This window comes from Apaloderma vittatum, unplaced genomic scaffold, assembly GCF_000703405.1.
Source record: "Apaloderma vittatum isolate BGI_N311 unplaced genomic scaffold, ASM70340v1 scaffold20119, whole genome shotgun sequence".
Lineage (NCBI taxonomy): Eukaryota > Metazoa > Chordata > Aves > Trogoniformes > Trogonidae > Apaloderma > Apaloderma vittatum.
Window position 1 is genome coordinate 1 of NW_009737251.1, and position 27,914 is coordinate 27,914.

The 27,914-nt window shown below is 36.6% G+C and overlaps 1 protein-coding gene across 1 annotated transcript; it reads right to left on the reverse strand.

Moving 5' to 3' along the window:
* Positions 1 to 3,992: 3,992 nt before the first annotated feature.
* On the reverse strand, positions 3,993 to 27,677 carry XPOT (exportin, tRNA). The gene is made up of 24 exons (XM_009877277.1): positions 27,542 to 27,677; positions 25,787 to 25,869; positions 24,629 to 24,685; positions 23,209 to 23,278; positions 21,685 to 21,903; positions 20,929 to 21,113; positions 20,409 to 20,577; positions 18,898 to 19,134; positions 18,537 to 18,575; positions 15,440 to 15,502; positions 14,342 to 14,466; positions 13,351 to 13,495; positions 13,078 to 13,197; positions 12,816 to 12,910; positions 12,257 to 12,326; positions 11,579 to 11,817; positions 10,815 to 11,100; positions 9,744 to 9,933; positions 8,410 to 8,526; positions 8,207 to 8,322; positions 7,654 to 7,701; positions 6,277 to 6,348; positions 5,111 to 5,167; positions 3,993 to 4,590 (listed from the first exon to the last, which is right to left on the reverse strand). The coding sequence occupies exons 1-24, from the start codon at positions 27,599 to 27,601 to the stop codon at positions 4,564 to 4,566; spliced, it is 2,889 nt and encodes a 962-aa protein (XP_009875579.1). The 5' UTR covers positions 27,602 to 27,677; the 3' UTR covers positions 3,993 to 4,563.
* Positions 27,678 to 27,914: the final 237 nt, after the last annotated feature.

A 27,914-nucleotide genomic window follows, 5' to 3' on the forward strand; every position in this document is an offset into this window, starting at 1 on the left:
CGAAGCGAGCTCACCCGGGGCCGGGCAGGGTTTCCGCGGGGTTTTTTTTCTTCGTGCGGACGGGCCGGGGCGCTGGTTTGGTTTTCCCGGTGCCGCTGAGCCCGCCCGAGGGATGCCCCGCACGAAGGTTCCCGCTGCCCCGTCTCATTTATTTCAGTTTCGCATCTCCCTCCGCCCCCCACCCCCCCTTTTTTTTTCCTTCGTATTTTTCATCCCTTCCTATTCCTGCTCTCGCTTATTTTTTAATTAGACGGCTTAAAAGATGCGCCTTGCTCGCTCTTTCTTGCCTTCCTAGTAATGTTGCTGCTCCCAGAAATGGTCTGTACGGCTTGTAAAAGGAATAATACTGAGAGCTGTAATTTAAGCATAATTTAATTTGAATGTAATTATAGCCCGAAAATGGTCAAAAGACTTTTTAATTATCTTTTTTTTCCCCCAAAAGACTATCCTTGTTTGGATCCTCTCTGCAGTTCCTGTTTGGAATTACCATCTTCCCAAATCTTAGAAGCCTGTTATCATGAGGAACCCACCCGTTAACGGGATAGCACCCTTTTGCTTACAGCCTTTTTGCATTGTTACTATCTTGCCTTTCTTAAGCTTTATCATAAGTCCAAACTTCTGCTGGCTTACCTCTTATAGGACACTAAGTTTTTTCAAAATTCTGCGTAGTGAAACTTATAAATTGATATGGTTTATGCTATTACTAAAAATGCTTAATTTACCTTTCCCAGTTGTTGGCATCTGAGCTTTATTTCATAATGCTTTTCCGTTACAGACAGAATAGTTTCCTGCCAAGTTTGTGTTGTGGTTTGGCATCTTTCAAAATGCAGCAGCACTCCTCAGAAATTACGTGGTTTATTTCTGCCACCTTCTCCTCTGTACCCAGCTTTGCAAGCCGTTTTGGTTTTTTCCATCAGGTGGATACCCATGACTCAGCTTTGTCTTCTGCAGAAATATTCATCAGGTCATTCAAGAGGATTTCAACAGAAGCCCTCTCAAAAATGGGGAAAACGCCAGTGAGCTTTTCTTTGCATCTTGAATGTGTAGTTGTTTCCACTTCTGAATAAACCCAAGCTGTTGGCTCAGTATGTTGGTGTTTTTTGGAACTGGCCATTTTAAATCCCATCTCATTTGGGCTGGATGGGACTTTGCGGGGTCTCTGGTCCAAGCAGCTGCTCAAAGCAGGGTTAGCTTCAGGCAGGGTTCCTCAGGATTTTGTTCACTGAAGACCTAGAGCACTTCAGCTCCAGCATCACCCTCCCCTGGGTCTGGCTTCCAGTCTCACTGTAGTTACCAGCCTACGTGCTTTCCCCACCCAGGTCTTGAATCAATGAAGATGATTCATACAATTCAAACTGTCCATTTTTTTTTTTAGGGTATATTTGTAATGCAATCAGTGATCCTTATGCAAGGAGGATCTTTTCCAGCCTTTAAATGTTTCACAGTATGAAATCACAGGAAAACGGTTTGATCAACAGAATAGGAAAACCAGACACCAAAAAGGAAAGTCATACAGTTTCACTCTTCCTTCCACTTCTTTTCAATGTATTAGTAGAACTTTTGGAATTCCTCGCCTCTTCTCTGTTTGGATTCTCATTCATGTTCACAAATTCAGCAGTCTCTGTAGCTGTATACCGTTACATTTCTTCACCCTAACAATACAGCTATAGGAATCACAGCTAAGGCTGGTGTGTCTTCTCACACATATAGCACTAAATGCCAAAATTCAAAAAATAAAAAGACGCTGGGGAAAAAAGTCAAACTGAGCATAGTCAGCTAGAACTGAGAGCTTTAAAACAGGCAAAATACAGGATCTTTTAATCTTTTTCTTGGAACCCTCTTGGCAACCTAGCAACAACAGGATTAGAACAGGAGACAGAAAAAATCAAAACCAGTAGCTATTTGCCAAGAGAAAACATCCGATTGAATTATTTGGCTTTAAACATTTTTAAGTGTGAAATTGCATCTTACCAACTTTAGCAAAAGGACATCCACTAACTTTACCACTAAGTCAGGTGAGATCAGTAACTCTAGAAACTCCTAAGCAAATTAAACATTGTTTTTTTCCTATATGATTAAGGAATTTTCTAAAGAAATCAAAGGGTTTAAGCCATTTAGTCTTGTAGTCAAATTGCTTTCTGTATTTCATTTAAATATTTAGGAGGCATCACAGCTGAACAAGAGGAATCAAATCAATTTAGGAGCCAATTTCACTTCAGCTGAAACTGCCTTTCATAGTTCCACATTATCTAAGCCATTTTGTCTTCTGAGTTTTGCAGAGGAAAGGTAAGCAATTCCGTGACTTGAGACAGCTCCTACTAGCTTTGCCTTGTTGCCAGCTTGCCACCAGAGAATTTATTCCAAAGCTGTTTGACATGTACAGGTGAATGCTCCCAAGCAAACTGTAGTCCAAAAGTAGTCCACAAATTATTCTCTTCCTCTTGTCCCATAGTTACAAAGCCACCCTGGAGAGTTCAACAGAATAGTGGCTAGTATTGACAGTAAAAATGCACTACTGGATTTTAAGTCTTGTTCTAGAGCCTAGTATGTCCCACTGTTCCAAAATACCTCGTGTTTATATATAGTGAACAACTAACATGAAGAAAGACCAGAGAAACGGCACGTAAGAGGGAAAATCCTTCATGCCAGAGTGACAAACTCAAAATGTACCTGCCAAGCAATCTTTAAAAAATCACCAGGGCATTATCCTGCTGTGTGGCTGTGTAAAGTGCATAATTCACATAACCCGCACGTACTCACCTCACAGCAAGTCAGAAACACTGAGTGCAATGCCCCATGGCAAACTGCAGATGAGTACAACCACTCATGCATCTGTCAGAACAAAGGTGAGTAACCAGTGGAGAACAGAAAGACTCACTGAAGAGTAAGGAAACTGAACAATTACTCCTCCAAATTACACTTCCTGGTGATAGCAGAAGTAGTATCTATCTTGAACCTAGCAGAAATTTTCCAGCATATTCCTTTTTTTTTTTTTTTGTGACGTGGCACCATTTGCCACCGCCAAGATGTTTCACAGGTTGATACTCGCCTTCCTATTTCTGGCTGTTCCATCCAACTTTTGTTACTTGTTCTCACAAGTAAGGCTCTTCTGACAGAAGAGCTCTGCCAGATTGCTCACTTCAGAACCTTGCCTCTGCTGTGGTAAAGTTGCCAAACACAGAGAAGCTGGACAGGAGACCCTCAGCAACAGCTGCAGCGGCCCAGGATGCTGCCCCTGGAGATGGCGAGGGAGGTGCAGGAACACAAATCAAGTGACAAAACACTTTTGATTAAACATAGAAAAATCAGGAGCAAAAAAATCCTGTAGAAGTGATGCTGTCCTATTGAAGAGTAGTAAAGATAAGCATCTTCTTCCCTCAGTGAAAAGGGAGGGAGTAGCAGAAAGTATCCTCAAAACTTCACCACACTCCACTCCTGGCTACTGTTTCTGATCCACCTCCTCACTTTTCAGTTAAATTGGATGAAGATCCTAACACCACAGAGTCTAGAAAAACATTCACTTGCTTATGCTAGAGGTAAGTCAGCTTTTTACTACAGGCATCAGCACCCTTGTGGAAAGCATTAAATCCCATGTGTGAGGGCTTCTAGCTTCCCCAGCCCCTATGCAATAGCTACAAAACCAGTAGAATTAAACAAATTGACACAAAATTACAAGAAAAAAAATAAAATCAATGAAATCAACCAACCGATATGTTTTTGGACAGAATTAGCAAAACTCTACTGCAATCTCCATGTAGACCATTGACCACACTTAAATATTGCAGTAAATGCGATTCTTCCTTTCAGCCAGCATCTTCCACATGCAAGACCGCAATACAATTTAATATCCAAGCATCAGAAAAACTGCCAGGTTCTACTCAAATGTAATGGCCAGAAGGTTAAAGAATGCAGTAGTTTCTGAAGATTCAACCAAAATGATTCAAAGACACTTAGCATTTTCCTGGATAAAGTTTTATTATTTTTTTTTATTAAAAAAAGATAGAACCAGATTCTACTTTTAAATGAAATCATTTATTAAACCAATCTGTTTTATAGGAGGTATATATATATATTTTATCATTAAGACAATTTTAATGAAATTACTATCTACAAGAATGACTTTGATTGTTTTATTTTCATGTCACCATACATGAACAAATGAACTTCATGTCTTATGAAAACATTTTACTCAGTATCAAAAATGTACACATTTTAATAACCATTGCTATGGTCTGAAGGGATTTTTACATTTCATTTCAAAAATAAGTGTCATTTCATTGCTGTATGTATTACAGCCTAAGTTTAAATCATCCTATACATAATAAAAGTTTGTGTAGGTATACAGATAATTTTTCATGTTGTCACATATCTTCATGTTTGAGACAGGTGGAGGATTTGCATTTCTCTTTTTTGCAAAAGGCTAAAACATGTACTGATGTGAGCACAAAGCAACATTTCTTAATAACAAAACCAGTCTGAATGGCACAAGAGTTAGCGTTTTTATAAATTAACAACCAGAGTTCTGGATTATGGAAACAGGTACATGAGATTCCAGTACTTTCCTTAGGGCTTCGCTCTCTGGAAGAAAACCTGTTAAAATTTATTATTAAAAAAAACAACAAAAACAAAACAAGAAGAAAACCAAAACACATTTTATAGTCAAAAGGAGACAGAAGAAATCAAATGGTTGAAGTGTAAGATATTTAGTTTGACAGAGCTCATCTTCTTGCTTTACATAGTGGTTTAACACATTAGGTTGCTCAAGGATGTGACTTGTGCAATTCAATTACACTTACACCCTCAAAAAACAGAACATTCTGACACATTGTCTGAAATTATAGCATCACTTTTTTTGTTATTTCAACTACTAAAAATAAGCCACAAGAATTGTCAAGCTATTGAGGAGATGGCAAGGCGCTGAGAATAAGTAACAGTTCTACACATGTAGGTTTGTTTTCTTTTGCTCCTTCTTTCCTAATAACTGCTTTTACTACTTGAATTATTTAATAGTTTTTATCTATAGGGAATCTCCAATATTTCAATTTTACTTGAGGTCACTATCACAACTGATCTGTATGACAAAGTTCAAATAGAATTAAAAGCTACTTACCTTTAAGTAATTTTTAAAAACTTTTGCATCAGGCTGCTGAAGTGCTTGACAGAATTCCTATAAGAGAGAATAAAGAAATACTAAATAAATAAATAAAGCAAGAAGACAACCTTAGATATATTAGGAGCATATGTAAAGTCATTGATATGTAAATCCATTGATATTAGTTTCTATTTTTCCTAATGTGCAATGATAGAAAACCCTGTTATAAGTAAAATGTTATAATAGGCTATAACAGCTTGAATGCCTTCTGATGTGGAAAAAAAAAAGTATTTTCAATTACAGGATATGACAATCAATTTTAGTCCTGCTTCTGTGTATTCAGCTATCTATGAGGACTGCAAACAAGGAAATTCTAAGCCTTGAACTTTTCCAGTAACTTCTAGTGGTTTTGAAATGAATACTTCAGACAAACGTTTGCACTTAAGTATTATGTAAACACTGTGATTCTAGATTACAGCAGAATATATCCGTCACTTGAAAAAGTTCTAATCTTGAACCAGAAAACGTCAGGACACTAGCAAGAAATAATACTTGATCCTTGCATATATTTAACATCACTTAAAAGTTCTTATAACATGTATACTTGTCTAATGGAGCAAACCCAATTACTACAGTATTCAAATTAGATGCAATTAAAATCGTCAGTTTTCATCTGACAATTTCTTCATGGTAATGCTTACCATAAGGCTAGCCATGCCTAATGTTGAGACGATGATTAGGTGTGAAGTTTCACTTTTGAGAGCCCTCTTGCACTACTCCAAAAGAAGCACATAAACCCCCCATGTGATGCTGTACATCATTTTTAACAGCAGAGCTAATGCTGCGGCTTAAATTTTTGTAGAGCTGGATACAGCCTTTATCATCACGCCTTCTAGACCTTAATCATTCTTCGTTTTACTTTTGAGTTATTACTCTAGGTATTCTGATACTTCTTCCTCAAGCTAAAATTCAAATTAAAAGTAGGAAGATGGCTTAGATAATCACATGCACTGGACTCTTTTGTGCAAGGCAGTAACTATGCTAACTCAACCCTATTTTGAAGTGCAGTATCAGAATATATTTTCCTGAGGGATAATAGGAGGTTAACCTCTCAATTCATTTTCTTCCCATTTAACATTTACGATCATTAAGAGTCTTCCGAACATTCTTTTAGGAATCCCTACCTGAATTATCTCAGGAGCTACTTGCAAAGAAGGCAAATACTCTTGCTGAAGATACTGAATGCACTCAGGGCCCTAAAGAAAAGCAGGACACAGGCTGTTCAAGTACATTTTGATACAAACATGAAGTCATAGCCCTATACTGTATGCTACAGGAGAGTGTGAAAACAGGTGGTTTACATGGCTTTTACGGAGAAGTTATGCATATCAAATACCAAATGCTCAGATTTTTCCAGCTGTTAGCAAATAAAAAAGATTTCTCGACCTCTACATTAGGGATTCTACTGCAATTTGTTTATCTTTTCTTAAATAGCAGAAGAACGCACTGAAAGTTCTGCTGAAACAAGAATTACAATACAGCCAAGTTTGTGACATGCCAACTGGAAAAGTCAGTTAAGTAAGAAGGCTCTAATTTCGCTCTAATGAAAGAAAAAAAAAAAACTTGGCAATTTATATATTACATTTCTTTTAACATTGGCTGTGCAATCTGGGGTGTACTAAGTAATAAAATGGAACTTCCAAACTTTTGAGAGAAGCAGCCAGACAGGTCTGTTTTCGTTAACACATTAGTTTGTTTTCTTTATCTCCGTTTATCAGATACCTCTCAGCACTAGAGGGATTACTGTACACTGGCAGTATACAAACATCACCAAATAAATCTACCAGGGGAAGTGAATGGACTTCATTAATTCATACACAAGTTATCCTAGAATATAACTTTCTTGTATTTGTATCAGTAGCATTAAAAAGAAACAGTATTTGTAACAGGACATTATTTCATTTACCAAAGTTTGCTTTCCTACAGATTTATCTCTTCCTTGCTTTGAGGAAAAAGGAACAAACTCAGAAGCTCTCCTCAATGAAAAAACAATTTCTTTTCTGCTGGTTTATAACTCCTTACAGTTTTTGTGTAGTTTAACTTTCACTTGCATTTGACAGAAAGGTTAGTCAGCAAGTTAAAGGGTGTAGCAGGAGACAGTAACAGGTGCACAGAAACTGTTTCATTTTCCAAGAACAATGGAAATATTGTATTTAGTCATTTAACAAAGCAGAATTCATTTTTTCCCCTAAGTGTTTTTCAATCTAGTCTCCTACACATTGAAATATACTTTTAGTTTTCACATAAGTACTCTACAGTACATCTCTGGTTACTCTTTTATGCCAGTTTAAGTACTATACTGGCAAGTGAAAGAATGCCAGTTGACTAATTAAGCACAGTAACAATCAAGTGAGCAGATTTTTCTTCTCAATGAAGAGTCAATATTCTATTATTTAATGTAAGAGCAGTAATTCACTCTAGTATCCAAATTTTAGAAGTTGGTAAAAGCACTAGATAGAAAACTGCAAGCGTTACTCCCTGCAAAGCATTATGAAACTTACCCTTTTGAGATGAATTGTTTTCAATGTCACTGCACATTCTGATAAAGCCTGCAATATAGCATATAACATTAGATTGTTCCATTAGTCTGTTGGTCAAGTATTTAAATTCAAAGAACCCAACGAGGCTCAAAACAAGGGCTAGTTCATGCCATCATTCCCTCATTTTCTCCCTTTCACACAATACTGAGCCTCGACCTTCCAATTTTTGTTCCACTCTAAGCAGAAAAATTTCTGTCATAGCTGAACTCAAAATGAATTGAAGAGCAGCCACCTGTATGTGCTCACTTTCACTGAACATTAATTAATAAGTAATATAGGTCAATGTTAAATACTCAGATCTGCAATACTCTAGCTTCATTTTGAGCATAGATGAACAACAGAATACAGTACCACAATATCCAATAATTACTCATCGAGGTACCTCAGTAAAAAACATATGGGACTTTATTTGTGACACAACGATCTTTGATACCGCATGGCCACTCTAGGTTTCTTAGCTTGAATTCACCCCACAAGAATTAAAGAAGGAAAAAAAGATGTCCAGAATACACACCAGTACTGTCTGGGCATCTGCCAAGTCAAACGTCTGCTTCAAAGGTGCTAAGAAACACGCAGGAACAATGTGCTTGTAGACAAAGTCTGCAAAACCTACTGGTCCATCTTTACCTCCTGCAAAGCAAAAATAACATTCCACGTTCTACTATTGATTCATGGTTAGAGGCAGCTGCAAAAGAATTATGAAAAGATGAGTCTTACCCCAAAGCTCCACCAACTTAGAAAGAATAATAAAACAAGTCTTCTGCGCAATAGGATCTGGGTAATCCACTGCTCCCTGAATGACAGTGAACAACACACGTTCCACATGCTCTGCACCTTAAACACATTAAAATGAGCTTGTCATTCCAACCTGCAGCCTAAAGTGTTTCTGTATTCTCACACTATTTTATATAAACACCAAGCTGGAAGACATGCTTGAACTTCAAAATAGCTCTTTTTTGCACATATCTCAAATATTTTTGGGAAGTTTCCCCTACAATGCAAGACAACTCTTATTTAGGTTAAAATCGGGTTTTTTTCCTTTGTTTGTTTCTTGCCTTGTTTTTTCCCCCCCTTATGTTTGGGGAATTTAATTGCTCTTCTTGCCTTTAACACAAAGGTGAGGGGGGTACTTTGACCTGCTTACAAGTTTTTTCCTCTCTACCCAAACCCAGTAGAGTTAATGAAAATTCAGCAGCACTGAAGAAGTCTTGCAGTATGTGGAAACATACTTTTATCAGACTTGAAATTTCTGTGCTGTGTCCACACTTATTTCTGTTTGACTCCTTTATAAAATTTCTTGCCCCATCACAACTACCAAGTGCCTCTTTCAAGAGAGCTCTCACTACTTCTTAATACCACCCTTTACCATAGATATTACCATTATTTTACAATGGGTGAGGAAAGGAATTCTGAGCTCCACCTACCAGATTAGTCACTTTAAAGCTTCAAGTCCTTAGCCATTTTGATGGAATAAAAACCTAAAAGAACTACTTAAACAATCAAGCAACTGGATACACAACCTTGAATTCCTGCTACGAAAAGTGCTAATTTGCATTTGGCCACTAACGGTGAGAAAAACCTTGTAACTACATATATAATAAGTCACATGATGCCTTAAAACATAGATAACAAATCAGGTTATAATAACACTGTGGAAGTTACTGACATGTCGTTCAGTAAATGAACACCACAATAAATACTGGCAGCTGTGAGTGGTCTTGTCCAACAGTCTAAAAATTGCTATATTGTATCATCTCCGATTCACCACACACAGTGATGCATAAAGATGTATTATACATCACTCTTGCCCTTACAGACACAGTGATCACATACAAGGTGAAAAGATCAATAGGAAGAACGTGCCTGTAATACCTGAATTTCACAAACCCAAATTCCTGCACAGGAAGTAACCTCAATACTGTATTTATATTAGTCCATCTTACCTTAGAATAGTTATTAGTACTTGACAGGAACTATGCTAATGATGTTAGGAGACAAAGCTTAGATGTCAATAACCATAGTACTGTCCTCTGAGAAACTGAACTACTTACCTTGATTAGCTATGACTTCACTCATTCCACTGCCAGTTACTGTCTGCAGAAAAGCAAAGTAACTCCTCCGTAACATTTGTTTTTCTAAAGCAGCAGACTGGTCATTTTCTTCTGCTGGAAGGAGCAACACCTCAAAAATTGCATGAAGTAGTGGCATAAACATCTGCTGCAGAAAAGGTGAAACCTGTGTCTGTGGAGGTTGGAAGAGGGTATCAATTCAAACTGCTATAGAAATTGAAAATTCCCAAATTCAAACTTAAGCTTGTTATAATTTTCAGCTTCGATTCACTTTTAAAGATAGTATTTTCATGTACCAACTACCTATTATAAAGTGAGTCATATCAGGGCCACTATGAACATTATCGCATCTTGACTTACACACCATCTATGTCAAGTCTTTTGCACAAAAATACCCCGTCCTATCTAGTGTCATTCTAAGCAAGAACAGAAGCTTTTTCAGGATTTCTCATCCTTCTGTTCAGACAAGACTCTATTTCAAATTCTCTGAAATACCAAGGAGGGCTATTGCAAAGTCACTGTAGTTACAGAAAGCGCATCTCCAGGATATTAAAACTGTCAAGTATGTCACCTTGTGTAGCATATCTTTAAATATTGCTTAAAGAAAAATTTTTCCTGAGCTGAAATATGATCAACATTACAGAATAAACATCCTTCATGTCCCACTTGCAGTAAGAAGTATATGTAAGGGCACTAAATTAGTCAAATGGTTATGAATTGAAAAGCTGAATGTGTGTGCTATTCAGTCACACCCTAGAGTTCCATAAAAAGGCAACTCATATGTTCATTTCTTAATGCTTAAGTAAGGTTTTATCTTTAATTTTCTCTTTACTGTGCGTTGTATGTACTCAAGGTGAGACTACTGAAACTAGGATTTTTACTTTAACATATTATAAGAAGAATGTTACAGTACCATACAAAGTCAAACATTACACCTGAACATGGTATTTGTCCAGTCTTGCTCCTGTGACTTGTTTTTACTTTCTTTACCTTACACAGACAAAGAGATATCAGCAACACTTTAACCCCTGAAAAGCTTATGCAAAATCATACCTTAAACTTAGCTGTTATTTGGTTTATAAGAGGAATGAATTCTTGGAGATCTTTTGCCTCGCAGTCTTTAAGCATGTGTTCAGAGGCAGAAGGAATGAATGGAAGAACTTCTTCCTCTAGACAAATAATCATGCGGTGAAGGAAAGTGCGGACGCCACTTCTCAAAACTTCCTTTTGTAACGGACAACTGAGAGCTGGCAAAAATGTTTGTAAGCAGTCCAGATAAACCTCTGAGCAGCCACATTGTTTTACAGTTTGCTTATTGCTGAAAGCCTTGCTGGTTCGGCTGTAAAAGCAATACACCGAGTTTTATAGAAGCTCACATTCTAATACAATGAAGAAGCAGTAACACCAAGAACAGCTTTAAAGCCTGGGCACTAAACTAGAATATTACACGTCATGAAATGAGAGCCAAACACTGGAAATAACAAACAGGATTATTTGGTGTAAAGTAGCTACTATTTTCAGAGAATTATAATGGTTTACAAACAACATATGATTAGAATAGCTCCATGCAGTTCTTTAAGGAAGGGAATAGATACTGGTTCATTACAAACTCAGTCAATATTCTCTACGTTTATATCCACAGCAGCCTTTTGTAAAGGCATTTAACTCATTTGCTGGGCTATTATGAGAAATTCTAGAACAACTGATTTTCCAGGTCAATAAAGCACAGGTAGAAACCCAGCCTCCTTCTCCCAATAAATCCTTTATTTTTCCTTTTTACTTAAACCAGAGACACAGAGTCGATGTGCTGTACCTACCTAGCAAAACCAACGGCATGATTGAGGCAGTCAGCCAGTGCCATCTGTCTGTCCTCATCTTGTGCCATCATCAGTTTTTCTAACAATACTTTGAACTTCTCCATCAGTGGAGTCAACAAATTCCTCATTAAAACCTGTTTTCTTTCCGCAGAGTACTCGCTGTTAACTATTAATACTCCAGCTGTTTCATAAATGAAAAGTTGATCATCACTGCTTAACAGAGCCTGGTAACCATTTTCCTAAAACAGAAGATAACAGGTGCAATGTACTAAAATGTCCTTTATCAAAGTTGTCTCCTCAAAGTTTAAAGTTACTACTCTTTCTTTAATCATGCCTAAGTAATCACTATAGTACATTTACAATAGTTTTATTCTCTTATTAGGTATCAAGTGCAGATAAAAACAAAGTTGAAGGAATAACTATTTTTATACAATTCCAACAGATAGTCTTTTACACATACACATCTCCAGGTTGTGCTCCCAGAAACCCACATAAGCAAGATTATTAAAATTAGCTACAAATATAAGCATGTGAGTGATCTTACATCAAAAAAAAAAGCATAACAATTATTTGTGTTTAAATACTTGTTTGCTAACCTTAGGATTCACAAAGTACTCAGGCACATCCATGAGAAAGTGCAAACCCTGTTTATTACAAAAAAATACTACAAATACTCACAGGAGGAGAAAGTTCCAACAGGTCTTGTATTCTGTTCAGAACATCTTCAATAAAGGGATTCATTTGTTTACTGAAGTAAAACACAAGTACATAACACTCTTCAGAAACAGGCATTTTTACAAGTTTCCCGGTGTTTTATTTAAGCTGTAAAAGCTAGACACTACACTACCTTCTCAATACAGAACTCCCTTTCAAATATCAAAACACTGTTGTAGAAAAATCTGGTTTACAGATACAGTGCTTGAGGCAGGTCAAATTGATACATGGCATAGTGGTAAAGAAACATTTCTTTCTTTCATTTTTTTTAAATCAAAACCATCTTGGAGCCTCTCCTGCCTCTACATTAAATACATTCTTGTAAAGTAAGACTAACAAGACTGTCTGAAGGGCTCCAACACACTGAGGAAGCTACATCAGTATAACTTCTGTAATTATTCAGACTTTGGTCAGATACAGGGATGAGTGACTTCTTGGGATTCTCAAAAACTGTGATGTACAGAAGGGCTGCGTATGGTAAATTCTCGTGCAATTTGCATGTGTTTGTATCAGCTTTACTCACTTAAGAGACTTGACAAATCTGGAAAAGAGGTAAGCTGTTCGACTTCGTACTTTGGGACTCGTGTGGCGAAGACCACGGTGATCTAAAAACGCCATCTGCAATCAAGAAAGTATCTCAGTCTTAGAATCCCTAAACAAGGGGGGAAAAGTTAATAATCCAACAATTTAAGAAACCCAGCTTTAGTGACCTTCAGAAAATAAGTTTACTAAGGCTGAAGAACTTACATAGTCTTAGCTAGTAAAAAACGTGAGATAAAACTTACTAGAACAGTTGGAATGTGTTGAGGTTCAACAGCGAAGAATTTTTCATATCTAACGACTGTTTCAAAGAATTCCAGGGTCACTGATGTATGTTGATAGGCACTAACACCAGAAGTCACCAGCTACGAAGAGAAGCATTAGCAAGTTAGGACTTTAGCCATTTAATCACACCACACTACAACGTGACACGCTGGTAAATAACATGAACCTTTTGAACTGGAACATTCCAGTCCTCAGTAGTATTTTTAAACAGCTCCCACACCACTCATGCTTACTGTTCGCATCATGTCTTGTAACGCCGTAGCTTTTGTAACGTCACCAGAGAAGTGAGCACCATGAGACACAGGAAGAGCCTCAGCCAACATATACAGCAGCCTTATTGCTACTTCTACTTCCATAAATCGCGTAGTCTGCCAATTCCTAGAGAAGGAATACGAAGATCATGTTAGCCTGGAGTAGCTTATGAAATAGTCACAGTTCTACCAGGCCAAGATTTTCTTCTTAGTCAGATGCACAGCGTAAAGAGAGCAGATTTAAACTAAGGAAAAGACTCTAAGACCTAGGCAGCATTTCAGGATGCTTCTGGAAAACTTTATCCAAAATCACAACACCTCACCACTAGAGCTGCCAGTTTTTTTAAACCAGTTTCAACTTGAAAGCTACAGATTTCTTGAAGTGCTCATTTAGGTACAAACCCACCTAACCACACAACACACGCACAAGCCATTCAGCTTCACTTAAAGGGTTCACTGAAGAGCCAAGGAAGTCATCAACAATACTGGATTCCTAGTCCAGCAACTAGTAGTAATGTTTCTTTATTTAAATACATAGTTTCCAGGATTGGTTCTGCTCTTTTTGTAAAAAATACGTTACTTCTGTTTCTTTTCCCTATCCAGCCTTCATTTTCTGATAGCAGTAATACATAAAACTATTTGCCACATCTCAAAAAGCACTTCCTTAAGGTGTAAAGTGAGCACTTGTCCAAATGGCTGTTGCTGTCTAGATAAATGACAAAGATCAAGAAAACTCTCTAGGGGGAAAAAAAAAAAAAAAAGAAAAACCGCTGCCATTTAAGGTTACAAAAAAGAAAGCTTTTTCTTGCTCAGCAGCTGAGTAAAAGATTATACAGTCATATTTATCAGGAAGTTTAACAAACTCATTCAATCAATTGGTTTTGCTTACTACATCGTATTTATGTTTATGACACTTTCAAAAGGCAAATAAAGTTAAAGGCATCACGTAAACAAGTTAAAAACTCCAACTTACTGAAGTGTAGTGTTAAAAACTCTGCGGACAGATGCCAACAGTAACTCTGGTGAGACCTGAGCAAGTCTGTCCAGCAACAGTTTCAACTGTTTTCTGTACTCCACAAACATTGCTTCGTCTTCACCCTACAAAACATTTACACGTCAACGAAGCCTGTATTTTCATGTTTAAATTCATCCACAACCATTTTAGACAATTACACTTAAACCAAAAACATGTACATACAAGAACAGTATACCACATTCAGAGAATCCAATAATGCTCACCCTATGCTCTTGCAACATAACAGCAGGCTCCTTTTTTGGCTGGTTCTAATATGCTGACATGCAGTGCATTCAGTCCAGAAACGTATTAAAAAGGCTTTCCAAACTGAAAACTAGCCAGAAGTACAAGAAAGAAAATGCTCTTGGCAAAGTCTTATTGACCCAGTTCTTGAAAATTGACTCATAGATGTTCTTTCTCAGCATCTAGCTTAGTTTTAAAATTAAACTGATGGAAACATTTATGATGGACTCCATACAGTTTAAGTTAACCTTTTTAGGACTACAGCTCTCTGAACAGCCTGAAGCAAAACAAAGTCTGTCTAACGTATTCAAAAATCATTATTGCTGGTTGACAGAGATGTAAGCATGGGAGGAAAGTGAAATCAAAGACATTCCGCCTCATTTAGCTTATTTTGTCATGGTTTGACCATCTAAAGTAGGTCAAGCAGCATCTCAAAAAGTTTCATTACACAATGTTTCTCAAATCTTTTTGCAAGACAGAAGAGACGTGCAGAAACATGTAAACTCACGCTGAACAAGCCAGCTAACAGCACAGCTGTATTTGTCTAGGAATAGTTCTGCACAAATCCAGCCAGAAATATTCTGTTAGCTGAAATGGCTTGAATATCCCTTTACCATGCTGTTTTGTCCTATATAGACATCCCTGAGGTTAAAAAAAACCCTTTCCACATGGGAAAAAAAATTCATCCTACGGACCTTGGCTCCTTACCTAGAAATTCTTCATTGACAAAAAATATGGAACTTAAAAGCATGGGCCAGTTAGACAAATGCAAGTTAAATTACATTTAGTAAAAGTACTCCTGTAACACAATACCTCATTTTCAAAGTTATATTCTTCATCATACGTCAACTTCTTCATAACAGCCAACATGATTGCCTAAGATACAAACAAGCAGAAGCAGACAAGTGATAAGAAGCAACAGTTAAAATCATATAGTAAAGGAAATGTTAAAGCAAGTATTAAATGTTTACAAATATTTTGAATCCTATCTGAACCATTATTTTCAGAGGTTCAGAATTAAAACAAATGGATTGTATCCAAACAATACACAGCATAGAGGGCTCCAAGCTCTAGGTCTCTGCCAGCATTATCTGGCTTTGTTTCCCGCTTGTAATCAGTGCTCTTTGGTTCACAATGAAAATAATTAAGATGACTGAACAAGGCAGAGGAAGTCAAACAGGTTATCGAAGATCCTGTTTTTGAGGGACAAGTCAGCTTAGCCAGAATGTTCACTTATCTAATATCTCAACATCCGTGAAAGTGGTTTCCTGGGACAGGTTCGCAAGCCGAATTAATTCAGCAAAGAAGCCAACAGGAGCAGCAAACGAGCAAGAAAAGCAAAACAATTCCTTGACAGCAGCAAGAAGTTGTTAGATCAGTTAAGGCACTGATGCGCAATTTCACCTTAGTAGGGACTTGTTCCTAAAGTCCTAAAACAGAGATAAAGGCTTGATCTTGTCTCTGCTGAAGTCTCAAACTCTAAATGTATCACTTTGCTCTTACTAAGTATTTACTAATTCCATTTTTTAGAAATCCAAATTCATGTTTAAAATACACGGAGTACTCAATTCCACTCTTCCTTTCCAGGATGGATAGAAATGGACTGACACACAGTTAGTGAAAACACGTGTTGAAAAATCCACTATATTTGAATTTTCACTTTAGTTTGTTCTGGGAACCTACAAAAACATGTATTAAATCTAAATATTCCAAATAGACAGAAAGCTATTCTACGTGATTAAAACTGAACTATACCATAAGCTTATTATAAGAAATGGGCTCACTGAATATTAGAAAATACTCAGTAGAATTATAAAAGGCAGTTGATCAACATTACAGAGTACCTCATCCCTATACCTACTACAGGTGAAAAAACAAATTTGTGTCTTTTTTTTCATATTGGTTAAAGTCAGTAATCAACAGCTTTTATATGATGCTATTCATACTAGCAATAACTTGATTAGCATTTTGCTACTCTTATCCAGTACTAGAGGTTCTGAGCATAGGTAGCCATAAATTTCAGACAAATAATCAAATAAGAGAACAAGGTAAATTTTAAAAAATCCAAGCAACTAACAAAAACCAAAACAAATCACCTACAAAACTTTTGACACGTTAATCACAGTTGCAAATTTTTCATCTTAAGCACAAAATCTGAAGTTCTTTAACACCAAAAAGGATCAATGAATTAAACTTAGGTTACTGAGGCGAAATTCTTGGTGATCTTGCCCAAATAGACACTTGTAATATTTTAAGAACATAGTCAAAGAGTAAGAATGAGATCAGGCTTTCTACTGACATCAAGCATCAGCATAATCGATGAAAAGTGTCTGCTTCTTTGTGATATGCTTATACCCAGAAACACTTACAAACACCTGTCATTTTAAGAATTAAAAATGTGATCCTGCTGAGAAGGAAAAAATAAGGACTTCAAATGTACAATAAAACCAGATCCCCTTTTTTCCTGTTCAAATAATGAACAAGCTGAAAGTGAGAATGTAGATGCAAAACTTTAAAAGAATCTGGTAAGTGCACAATTTAAAGCTTAAGACAGACAACAATACAACAATAAGAGTTAGACTATTTCCAAATGCTTTCTTATTATGAGTTGGATGAAAAGGATTGGTATGATTGCTTCTCAGTTTAACATGTATTCTCAAGAAGCACTCAGTAAAATGAAGAAATAATTATTAACACCCAAGTTATTCAGTATGAAAGCAAGTTTAACAAAACAATGGATTTTGGGACAGTAACACATTCAAATTTTACATGCCTTAAGTGCGCCACAGTAGTAATTCGGTTTGATCTAGTTATAAGAACAAAAGGGACATAGTAACAAAAATAAGAAGATTCCGTGATGTTATCAAACTCTTCTTATTGTGTTACCTCATCCAATTTGAACAGACATTATACAAAATCAGATCAAGATAACCTAGAGTACAGTTACCCAAATCTAACTTTTCACATTAAAACAGGTACAGAATTCAGTTTTGTCTGAAAACGAATCACAGCTGTCAGACGTGTGAAATAACAACACAATACCTGCACCAATCTAACCAGCTCAACATCTAAATTAGTATATCCACACTGGTGCAGAAAGGCCATAGTGAAAAGAAGTTTAAAAAGGAACTGTGCTGAAAAACACAAATAAGTTTACAAATGTATGCAAATTTTAGTCATGAAACTTAATGCTATATACGAACTCATGTATATGAGTTATGTATAGTTTAAAGTAAAGCTTAACATTATAAGTACAACTGTTACATTTGAATTGCAGTTTCTTTCATAAGTTTAACTTATGATACTATCAAGGCTTGAATTTTATGGCAACCTTTCCTATATTTTTTCCTATCCTTTAGAATTAGAGCAGGTTTTAATAAAAAATACAAATATTTAGGAAAATAACCTCTTTTATCTGATTTAAGAACATTTTATCAACAGAACAGACTGTATAGGAGCTTACCAACATATGCCTAAAGGTTGCTTGGGAAGCCCAGCTCTAAAATAGCTTTCACCTCCATATACAATTCAATATCATAGACGCATAGAGTGGCCTAAGCTGGAAGGGACCTCAGAGATCATTTTAATCCAGCCTCCCTGCCGCCAGGGACGCCCCCTCTCGACTAGATCAGGCAACACATGGGGACCAGACGGGAATCGAACCCACGACCTTGGCGTTGTTAGTGCCACGCTCAACTGACTGAGCTAACTAGATCCCTAATATAGGTTTACTAGTCAAAGAAACAGCTGTAGTTACTTAGCAGACAACAGAACATATTGTCCTTATTTTTAAGGCTTCCCTCCTATTTTAAAATATATAAATAAAACACAATTTGTTCCATCAAAATGAAAGATTCTGACCCAATGCATTCTTGAAAAAAAGAATCTCTAGTAAAAAGAAAATACTTACTTCTACATTAGCTTTTTGTTGGTCTGAAAGTGCAGAAAGCTGTAACATAAATTTCAAGTGTTATTTTTTGCAAAGTAACTCCTTTATTACTTTCTAATAAGAAATGACACTTTTGCTCTTTTAACAGCCATATGATCTGCAAGCCTTCTTTTCACTTAACATGATTTAATCTAGTTCATTTAGATTTCTAAACACTACAGAAATAGCATGACTGCAGCCATTAAAGATACTGAATGCTAATTGGTCAAAAAAACCTATTCTGCACATCAGCTTGCATATATTCCTGCCTCAAAAAACCCCCCCCAATCAAATTAAACCCTATGTCAAAAAGTGACATTAAGTTGAAGCCAGATATATTTACTTGTTTCAGGATGTGAAGGTAGTCGTAACAAAAGCCGATGATATTAGATGAGATGTCGTCGTCTTCGTGAATCAGCAGTTGCAACATGAGGGCCACTTTTGCTTCAATAGCTTGCAGAGTGTCTTGAGCACTCTTCATATCACCACTTTTTATCAGTTTAGTCCAACTAGCTATTAATGCTTGCCCCATCCCATTGACCAGCTTAGAAAATCTGGCCAGAAAATCCACATCATCTTCCTGCAAGAAAAGACATCTGATTACTAGCAGAGCTCATGTTTAAATGGCACGAGTCTACAGACTGTGCTACCCACATCTAGCATGTTTAAATAAAACCAACATTTGTTTCCTAGCCCGAAAGTACAATTTCTGGTTCATCTTCCTCGGGGAATGGAGAGAGAAAAATTAAATCAATGCCATATTTAGCTGTCCTCCATTATATAAGAGTAGCTTGTGCTTCATCTCTTCAGTTTGTCTCCCTTCTTCACAACAAGAAGCACATTCTAAATAAAAGCAGCAGCGCATCCCTACCAGAAATTTTAGGCTGCACAGAGGAAAATCTTTTTACAGGAAAACTTCAAAGAATTAACAGCTGTAGCTCACTTCAGAAATACTGATAATGAGTAACTTTCAGTACTGTCTCTAAGAGCAAGTTAAGGTTAAATATCTATAGCTTGCTTTTGCAGAAATACATTGACCAGAACTGAGAAATACCCCTAGACCAGTCATACCAAAGAGATGCCTCATAATTGTACAAAAGAAGCCAAAGCATAGTAAGTCTTCCTTGGAAAGACTGAAGTAAAATTTTTAGAGGAAGACCTCCTGAACTGATGAATGCACATTTTATGCATTTTAGAAGGATTACAAATTTGACAAAGGCTTCAAAATGAAGAGATAACTGCCCTGCAACCTGAAGGACTTTGTAAGGACTGGTTCCTCTTTTTCCACGGCAGGTGGCAAAGAGTTGTTCCCTAAAGAGGGCAACTGCCAGGGAACACGCGTTTGGTTAGTAGGTATATTTTTCCAACTCATCAATAAGATTTTCAAGCCTCACAATGTGATGGTGCAGACATGTAGAATAGCATATGTCCTTCAGAAAGGCCTCTCCGCTATCTAACTATGCACAGTTGATTTAATATATCACCCTAAAAAAAAAATCTACTTTGGCTACAATACTTATTACAGAATCATTCAGAGGAGAAGATTCAAGGCAACAAAACACAGAAGCAGCATTAAGAGTAAACTGCACAACATGCTTCCAGCAAGAAATGAAGGAGTTACATAATACCTTGGTTCTAAAACGAAAAACTCACACTGAGGACAAACGAAGTAGAGCATTTTAAATGAATACAGAATATCAATAACACACTGCTAATTTAAGTACGAGAAAACTAAGTGTTGAGCTTTGATGCAGAAGCATAACTAATTCTCCCTAATCTGGAGACTTAGTTTTATGCTTTCTGTTCATTTGCTTATTTAAGAACTGTCAGAAATCTAAAATTCAATACACAAACCTGATCAATACTGAAGAGGCCAGCAGACTGCAATACTTGACACAAAGATTCAACCAATTTCGTTTTATCAATTGGGTCCATTCCCTTATTTACAATTTCAAACAAACAATCACAGGCTTCTTCCCGCAGAACTTCCACAGACATGTGACCTAGCAGCATATTTATAAACCTTCAGAGAAAAAAAGTTCATTACTATATTTACACAGTAGCATCATACAGAAACTCCATGTTATTTGTGTGCATATTTGCAACGGTTTCTTTGTAAAAGACACTTTTAAAGCCTGACTAAACACGGCATTTTGTACATTTTAAGCAGAACCCAGCAAATTGTGTAGAGTCTATTTTGGCCATTGTATCGGCTTGGTTTGCAAAGTCAAACACTCTACTAAAACCACAAAAACTCCAAAGATTTATATAAAGTCCTTTGTCAAAGATAAGTTTTAAAATCCGTTTGATAGAAATACGGTCAGCATGCCATCAAGGTTATTTTTGCAGACATATTCCATCAAACCCCTCTTACCTTTCATTGGCTATCAGGCTCAAATCTATCCAGGACACATAAGCTCCAACTACTTCAAGGCACTGGCATGTCAACTCTGAGTTATTATATTGATAGTTTTGTAAAATTTGGTACCATGATTCCACCAAACTTGGAATGCACTGTTCCCTCATAGTATCTTTTAGTAAGGTGTTCCTACGAGCTTCCTATCAATACAGAAAAAAGGATAAATCAGTCTCAACATACATTAGCATCTTGTCAAATTGGTAGCATTTTTGTATCCACTACCAGACAGCACTTGCCATAGCAAGGTAAATAAATCAGAAATCTAAAGAGAGCACTTTTTTTTTTTCTTCTTACAAGAAATAAAGTCAAAATACCCTAAGTTTCTGCTCTTTTTCTCTACCACAATGTCCAAACACTGAAAAAAAGGCTGACAAGGAGGGAAAAGTCCTCTAGGCCATTAAATGTATTTTGGGTGTTAAGACTCCTTAAAACAGGCACTAGAAGAAATTAACTTTTAAAATACTAAACTGGGTAACTCAGTCCATTAGTTTTTGTCTGTTAGCTCTTCAAGCAAGAACGACATCAAGTGAAACATATGAAACCATAAAAAGCATAAAACAACATATGGCTTTTAAATCTAAACTACTTAATGTCTCTAAGGCAAAGTTACTGCAGGAGAAAAAAAACCATCATCTCTACAAGTTTTCTGTTCTAATTAAAAAGAACTTTTGGGGAATTTAAAACAAACGTTAAAGCAAAATAATAACTTGCCTCTGATGTATGAACAACATCCCGGTCTACCAGCTCAGCATCAACAGCCATCAGGATTCTGAGGTACATATCCACACCTCGTGGATTAAGGTCAACTACTGACAGAATATCAAAAAAAAACTTGGGCCATTTTGTGAGATATTCAGTAACAAAAAGCAACGCAAAGACTTGTGCTGCTTTGTTGCGAATAAAGGTCTTCTCAGGCTGGGGATTCAGCATCTGGCAGAAACAAGATATTTTATTTATGTATTCTTCCTAAATTAGAGAAGAATCATATATGCTTGCTGATCTCTTTATAGTGATTAATGCGTTACCTCTCTTCCTGGCTGAGATCAATATAAAGCCTTTCCTTTCCGAGGGTTTTGAAGAAAATTTAGCTAAATAGTAACAAAACATGGAAAACATTCTCTCTAAGTGATACAGTTCTAAGCCTTTAATTCAGTACTGAGATACTGAGAGTACTATTCAAAAGACTAAAAGCTAATTTGTCAGTTTAGTGAAAGAAGCAAACAAGAACTTCCAGAAAATAAGCTACAGTCCTCTTGTAGCTACTTCGTGCCTACATCAGATGTTAGCTTTAAGGATAGTAAAGGAAGTGTCTAAATCTAAGCTCATCAGTGGTGGGGGTGGGGGAGGAAAGAATATCTGTCATAGAACGATTTGGGTTGGAATGAACCTTAAAGGTTATCTAGTTCCAATCTTTCTGCCACAGGCAGAGACACCTCTCGCTGTCACTACCAAACTCCCCCTCTCTCTCCTTCCCCTTTTTCTGTCAACTAAATGGAATACCTAGCCAGAAAGAGAAATTGAAAGCAATTTAATCCACTTCACAATGATCTGTTCTTTTCCAAGTTGTATTATATTCCATTTCCTACTGTTATATTTTCTACAAACAAAACAACTATGTTAATTTCTGATGCAGAGCTGGAATGATAAAAAGATAATAGCAGGTACAGGCAAGGACTTGTGTGATCAGCAGAGCCAATCGAGTGAGTTGACAAACTCCTGGATGCAGCTGCTACTACGTGTTCAGCTAGTCACTAACTTCACAAAAAAAGAGTAGCCAATGTTCTGCCATAATATTAACTGAGGAGTGATGCTATTAATCTGTAAACATTTGCTAGTATTTTAAGAATATGAGAGTTAGGTTAGGAGGGCCTTAAAAATAGAATTACTGCTCCTTGTCCAGATACTCAGGAACATCACAAATCTGCACTGCAACTTTCCAAAGGGAAGCTTTTAATATTCCTTATTTCACACACAAATAATTAAACCACATAATTATCTGATGTAAGAATCTTACGTTTAGTAAGAAGTTCAAGCACAGACTTCTCTATGACATCTATATAATAAAAAATTTCTAAGAAGGATCAGCATGTTAAAAGCTTTAACCATCAGATATCACGTATCTTCAGGAAGCCATCTTTAAACTCAGATGAGAGATTAAACACTTAGCCCAAACTCAATGCCTTATTTTAGCCAACTAATAAAGCTACTATGCAGGAGTGCTGTGAAGGGACATACCTGTGCTTGCAGCCATGTTATGAGTGTTTCCCTAATGAGCTGCTGCTGGACTTCAGTAAGTTCAGAGTATCTGAAAGCATAAGGATATCAAAATACAACCACTTCATTTCAAGCATAACATTCAGCAAGGCAAAACCTCATTTAATATTGCACACTAAAGTAAAAAAAAAAATAAAGAAACCCATTCTGAGACACTATTGCCTCCTATTTTGGAGCAGAAGCTAGAAATTTTTTGAAGGAAGGCTGCTCTACAAAGAACTGGACATCCTCATATGCTCAAACTTGTTTACAATACAGTGAAGACTGTCAACAACAAGCACAAGGAAGTCCTTTACTGATCAGACCTATAGTACATTTATTATCAGACACATTAAAATGAAAAAGCTTTACGTCATACACATAGTCTTAGCAAAATTTGACATCATACGCAGCCCTACCTCAAATATTACTCATAGAACATGTTCCTTCCCAGGACTACCAAAGCTGAGAACACTCTCTCTGCAATAGAGCTACCTATAGGTTTGGTACAGTTCCACAGGAATGACTGCTGACTGCGACTCCGGTGTTCCTGTCACAAGTAGCTATTCATTAAGAAGAAAAAAGCAACCCCACTGAAAATGCTCTAAGAAGTTAAGAAGCAGGAAAATAAAAGAAAACATACTGCAGGAAGCAGGTGACAGCAGTGGAACAAGCTGAGGGAGATGGACAATGAAGTAAAATCAGGTAAATAAAATCATGAAAAGTCTTTAATTTTTGCTCTGATTTGTAATTGTGAAAAATCACTTGCAAATATATCTTATTCCTGATCCACACAGTTAGTGTACTGCAATTAGTCGTGATGATATTCCAGAAGGCAGACACCTCTGCCTTGGTGTTTGAGTCAGCATCACGTAGCGCAAAGTTTGAAAAAAAGCATAGTTCCACGCAACAAAATTTATATTATTTCAAAGTATTTTTTCCTAAAATTATGATTCTATGAAAACACCACTGAGTGAAAAGACTAGCTTCTCTTAACATTGCTGCCATGGTTATCGAATGAATAGGGCCTTGTCTGAAGTCCAGGACTCTGTACTGAGCAAGGCTGCTGCTTGCAGGAATTTTTTTTTCCCCCCTACAAAAATCAGCAAGAGTACAGAGTAAGGCTTGAACCTTCAGAAAGGAATGGCTAAGTAAGTTTCAAGCAATCTTTGGTAATATGGTTGGGCCATACACAGGTATTAGACTAAGTGCATGCTGCAAGATGCCCCAAACCCAGCTGCTAAAAGCCCAACTACTCTCCTAAGAAAGTTTTTTGGAGCAGATTAAAGTGACGTCCATCAACATACCGAGGTGATAGATATCATTTCAAGTTTCTTTGTAAGCAAATTAAAAAGGGAAAATTAAAGTTCTATAATGGCTGGTGTCAAGAAATATTACTCACTTGAATTTAATTTGATGTTCCAGGACTTGAAAGCAAAAGAACTTGATGTGATCATCACTACAAAAGAAAAATCTGTTACTAGTGGCAATATGGGACAGTTTTCTGTGTATAAAAACATTTCTCAAATATTACAACCAGCTCATTCCTTTGGCAAATCAAGAATTACTGTGCACCACAGATAAATGCTACTGCTGCTATTTTAAAGCAAAAATGACAAATTGAACAGTAAAAATGAGTAACTGTTAAAATAAGATTTATATTTTATATTATTTTTATAAGTCAACAATTGGTTATGCTTTGATTTCAGTACTGAACATACAAAACTGCGATACCTATTGTATCCTGCCTCATAAAAATCTGTCAGGCTTCAATAATATGTCCATCAGTACACACTCAGTGCAAGTTGTACGTTAGTATGTCTTAAAGAGCAATGCTAAAGACAAAATGAGGCACAGATTAGGAAGGGACATTCCACACACTGTAAAATATACACGATAGTTTTTATCTTATCTAACAATTGTAACAGTCATAATGTAATTTGGTAAAGATTATAAAACATTTCTTTCAATTCTTGTGTGGTTTTGTTAATTACTGCATATTCTGTTGGAGTCAGAAGTTTTGATACAAAAAAAGCATTCATTATAAATTACTGTTGTTTTCAGGAGACACACATCTCCCAGTTTCCGTCCAACAGGAATTATTCTGTGAAACAGCACCAATCTGCTGAGATCTAAATACTCAACTTTGTGCAAAAATTAGCAGTGACTATACACTCTTTGCACCTTCAGAAATGGAATGGGTACTCCACAGCACAGGGACAAGGAACGACCTCTGAGATGGCTGCATAGAAAAGCCTATGGTCTCATACTGGGAAACTTTCACACTCCTCTCCTCCCCAAAATATAGCACTAGAACTCATTCAATTTCCCTGGACTTCATAGAGCAGCAGTCTTCAGGCTACTATACTAACACAGTTTTATTTATACATTGCTCTTCCTGGAAAGGCACTATACAGAAGCGAGAGATCAACTATGATACCATAAATAGTATGAAGACCATACCAACTTTCACAGCATATTTACAGTTTGTCTATTACTCTGTAGAGCTAAAACCAGAAACAAACAAATGAAAACAAGCAATGCTTCCTATCCCAAGTACCTGTATATACTCTGAGCCAATGCTTCTGCGCAGACTTGCCAAGCATCCTGAGATATCTTCAGCTGCTCAAAGTAGGCTAGGGCCTGCAAACATCCAAATAATTTAGTTTAAAAAATAACCAAACAAACTACAAGGTAAAACACCTCATTCACACTAAGAGTCACATTTAAACAGTTCTTCAAAAAAAACACAGAGTATTTAGATACAGCCAAGTACCTACATGGCTCTAATTACCATAATACAAGAGTGTTTCAAATGCTAATATCATAGGTACTCATTTCCACTTCACATTCAAGACAAAGATTTTTATTACTCGAATATAAAAGGCACAGAATCAGAAATGCTGAGGTTAGAGAGGACCTCTGGAGAGAGGGTTGACCAGAGGAAGTTGCTCAGGGCCTTTCCATTTAGGCAGAGGCCCACATCCAAGCTAAAAATATTTATACAAATTCTAAAGAGAAATTAGATTTAGATTTTTCACTGTAACTCACAATTTTTGTTGTAACACCTTGGCTGTTTACAGCACCTCAAACTCAAGACATTCAAACACTGATCACTTGACAACTGTCAGTTTATGAATCTATTACAGAGACTGGAAAAAAACTCCAACATTTTAGGTAATAAGTTGCTTGTCAGAACTTCTAAACAGCTTTTAACAACACCTTAATCCAAGTGCTTTAAGATTTAGGGTGGCCTGTTACACAAAACAGTAAATTTGATTAGATTAATAACATTATTTCAATACATGTATTTCAAGGGCTTTTTTTGGCTATTGAGTCTTTTTGGTTTTGCTTTTTAGCTCATAATTGTTCACACTCACCAAAGTAATTTCCCAGAATAATTATTCAGTAAATTGAAATAAGTTCCTTAAAACAGGACTACACTTTACTAGAAATTGTTTGATACTTCCTTTACATATTACATGATTAGTGAAAAGGTAAGTCACCTCTGACTAAATTTCAAAATTAGGCAGATTGTACAGTCAGTAAATCTGTGTGCTTCAAATATTATAGCGATACTTTATTACCAGAACACTAAAGATTAACTATATCCATCCTTATAAAAAGGACAGATTCCCATAACCAATATATTTAACAGGCTGCTTAGCAATACTAGGCTGCATTAATTCCTTTTTAATTTTCTTATATTAGTATCCTCATTTCTGGAAGACTTTACTGGAGGTTATGTTGTAGACAGTTGAATCAACCTGCTAATCAATCAGTAAACAGAAATACCTACTCATTAAACAGTTACATAAGCTATAATGTCTTTTCATAGGAGCATCTCTTATGAAATAACTGTTACCCACATACCAAGATGACTTTCTTAACCTACTCTGTACTAACAGAAGTTTGAAACACCATTTCATTAAAAGACACTAAAGGTAGTAATCCATTAAAATAATTTAAAAAAACCCCAAACACATCTGTGTATTAAAAGGGCAATTGCAAGCAACCTGCTGTTCTTAGCGGTTGCTTCTTATTCTGTAGGAACCTACCTAAGGAGTTGAGCAACAAGTGCAAATTGAAAGTACTGAAAAAGGGAGAGCCCAGAAAAATAAACTCTATGCATGTTAAGCGCAGCATTAGTGACACACAATCTTCAGCTTACATGCTTGTGACATGACTTTGTCACCCTATATATTGGTTAACCCCAAAAAGCCCCAAACCCCCATCCCTCCCCATGAAATTAAGAGGCTTTTGCAGTGGCACAGCACCCCCAATTATTAGAGAGATAAGTAAGTTAATTACATACTCGTTGTCTGAAGTCCGCATCAGCATTTGGGTTTAGCCCTAAAAGGGCTTGTTCATCCATCTCTATTGCTCTGCTTTTTGTCTCCTACTCCTAACTGGTTTGCCCACTTCTTCCAGAGGGGAAACTACGATCATCTGCAAATAGAGAAACTTTATTCGCTCAACAGAACAACAATTACAAGCAGGACTACAACCACCACAGAAGTTTGCCTGCAAACCTCTAACACAAACGTGAACGAGCATACCTCTGATACAGATATCAGTCATGTAATGAACTTTCAATAGTACTTAGGAAAATTTAGTGTGTCCATTTATTTTAGTTCTCTTGAAAAGAGTCAATAGCATCTTAATCAACAGATAAATTGCATGATGTG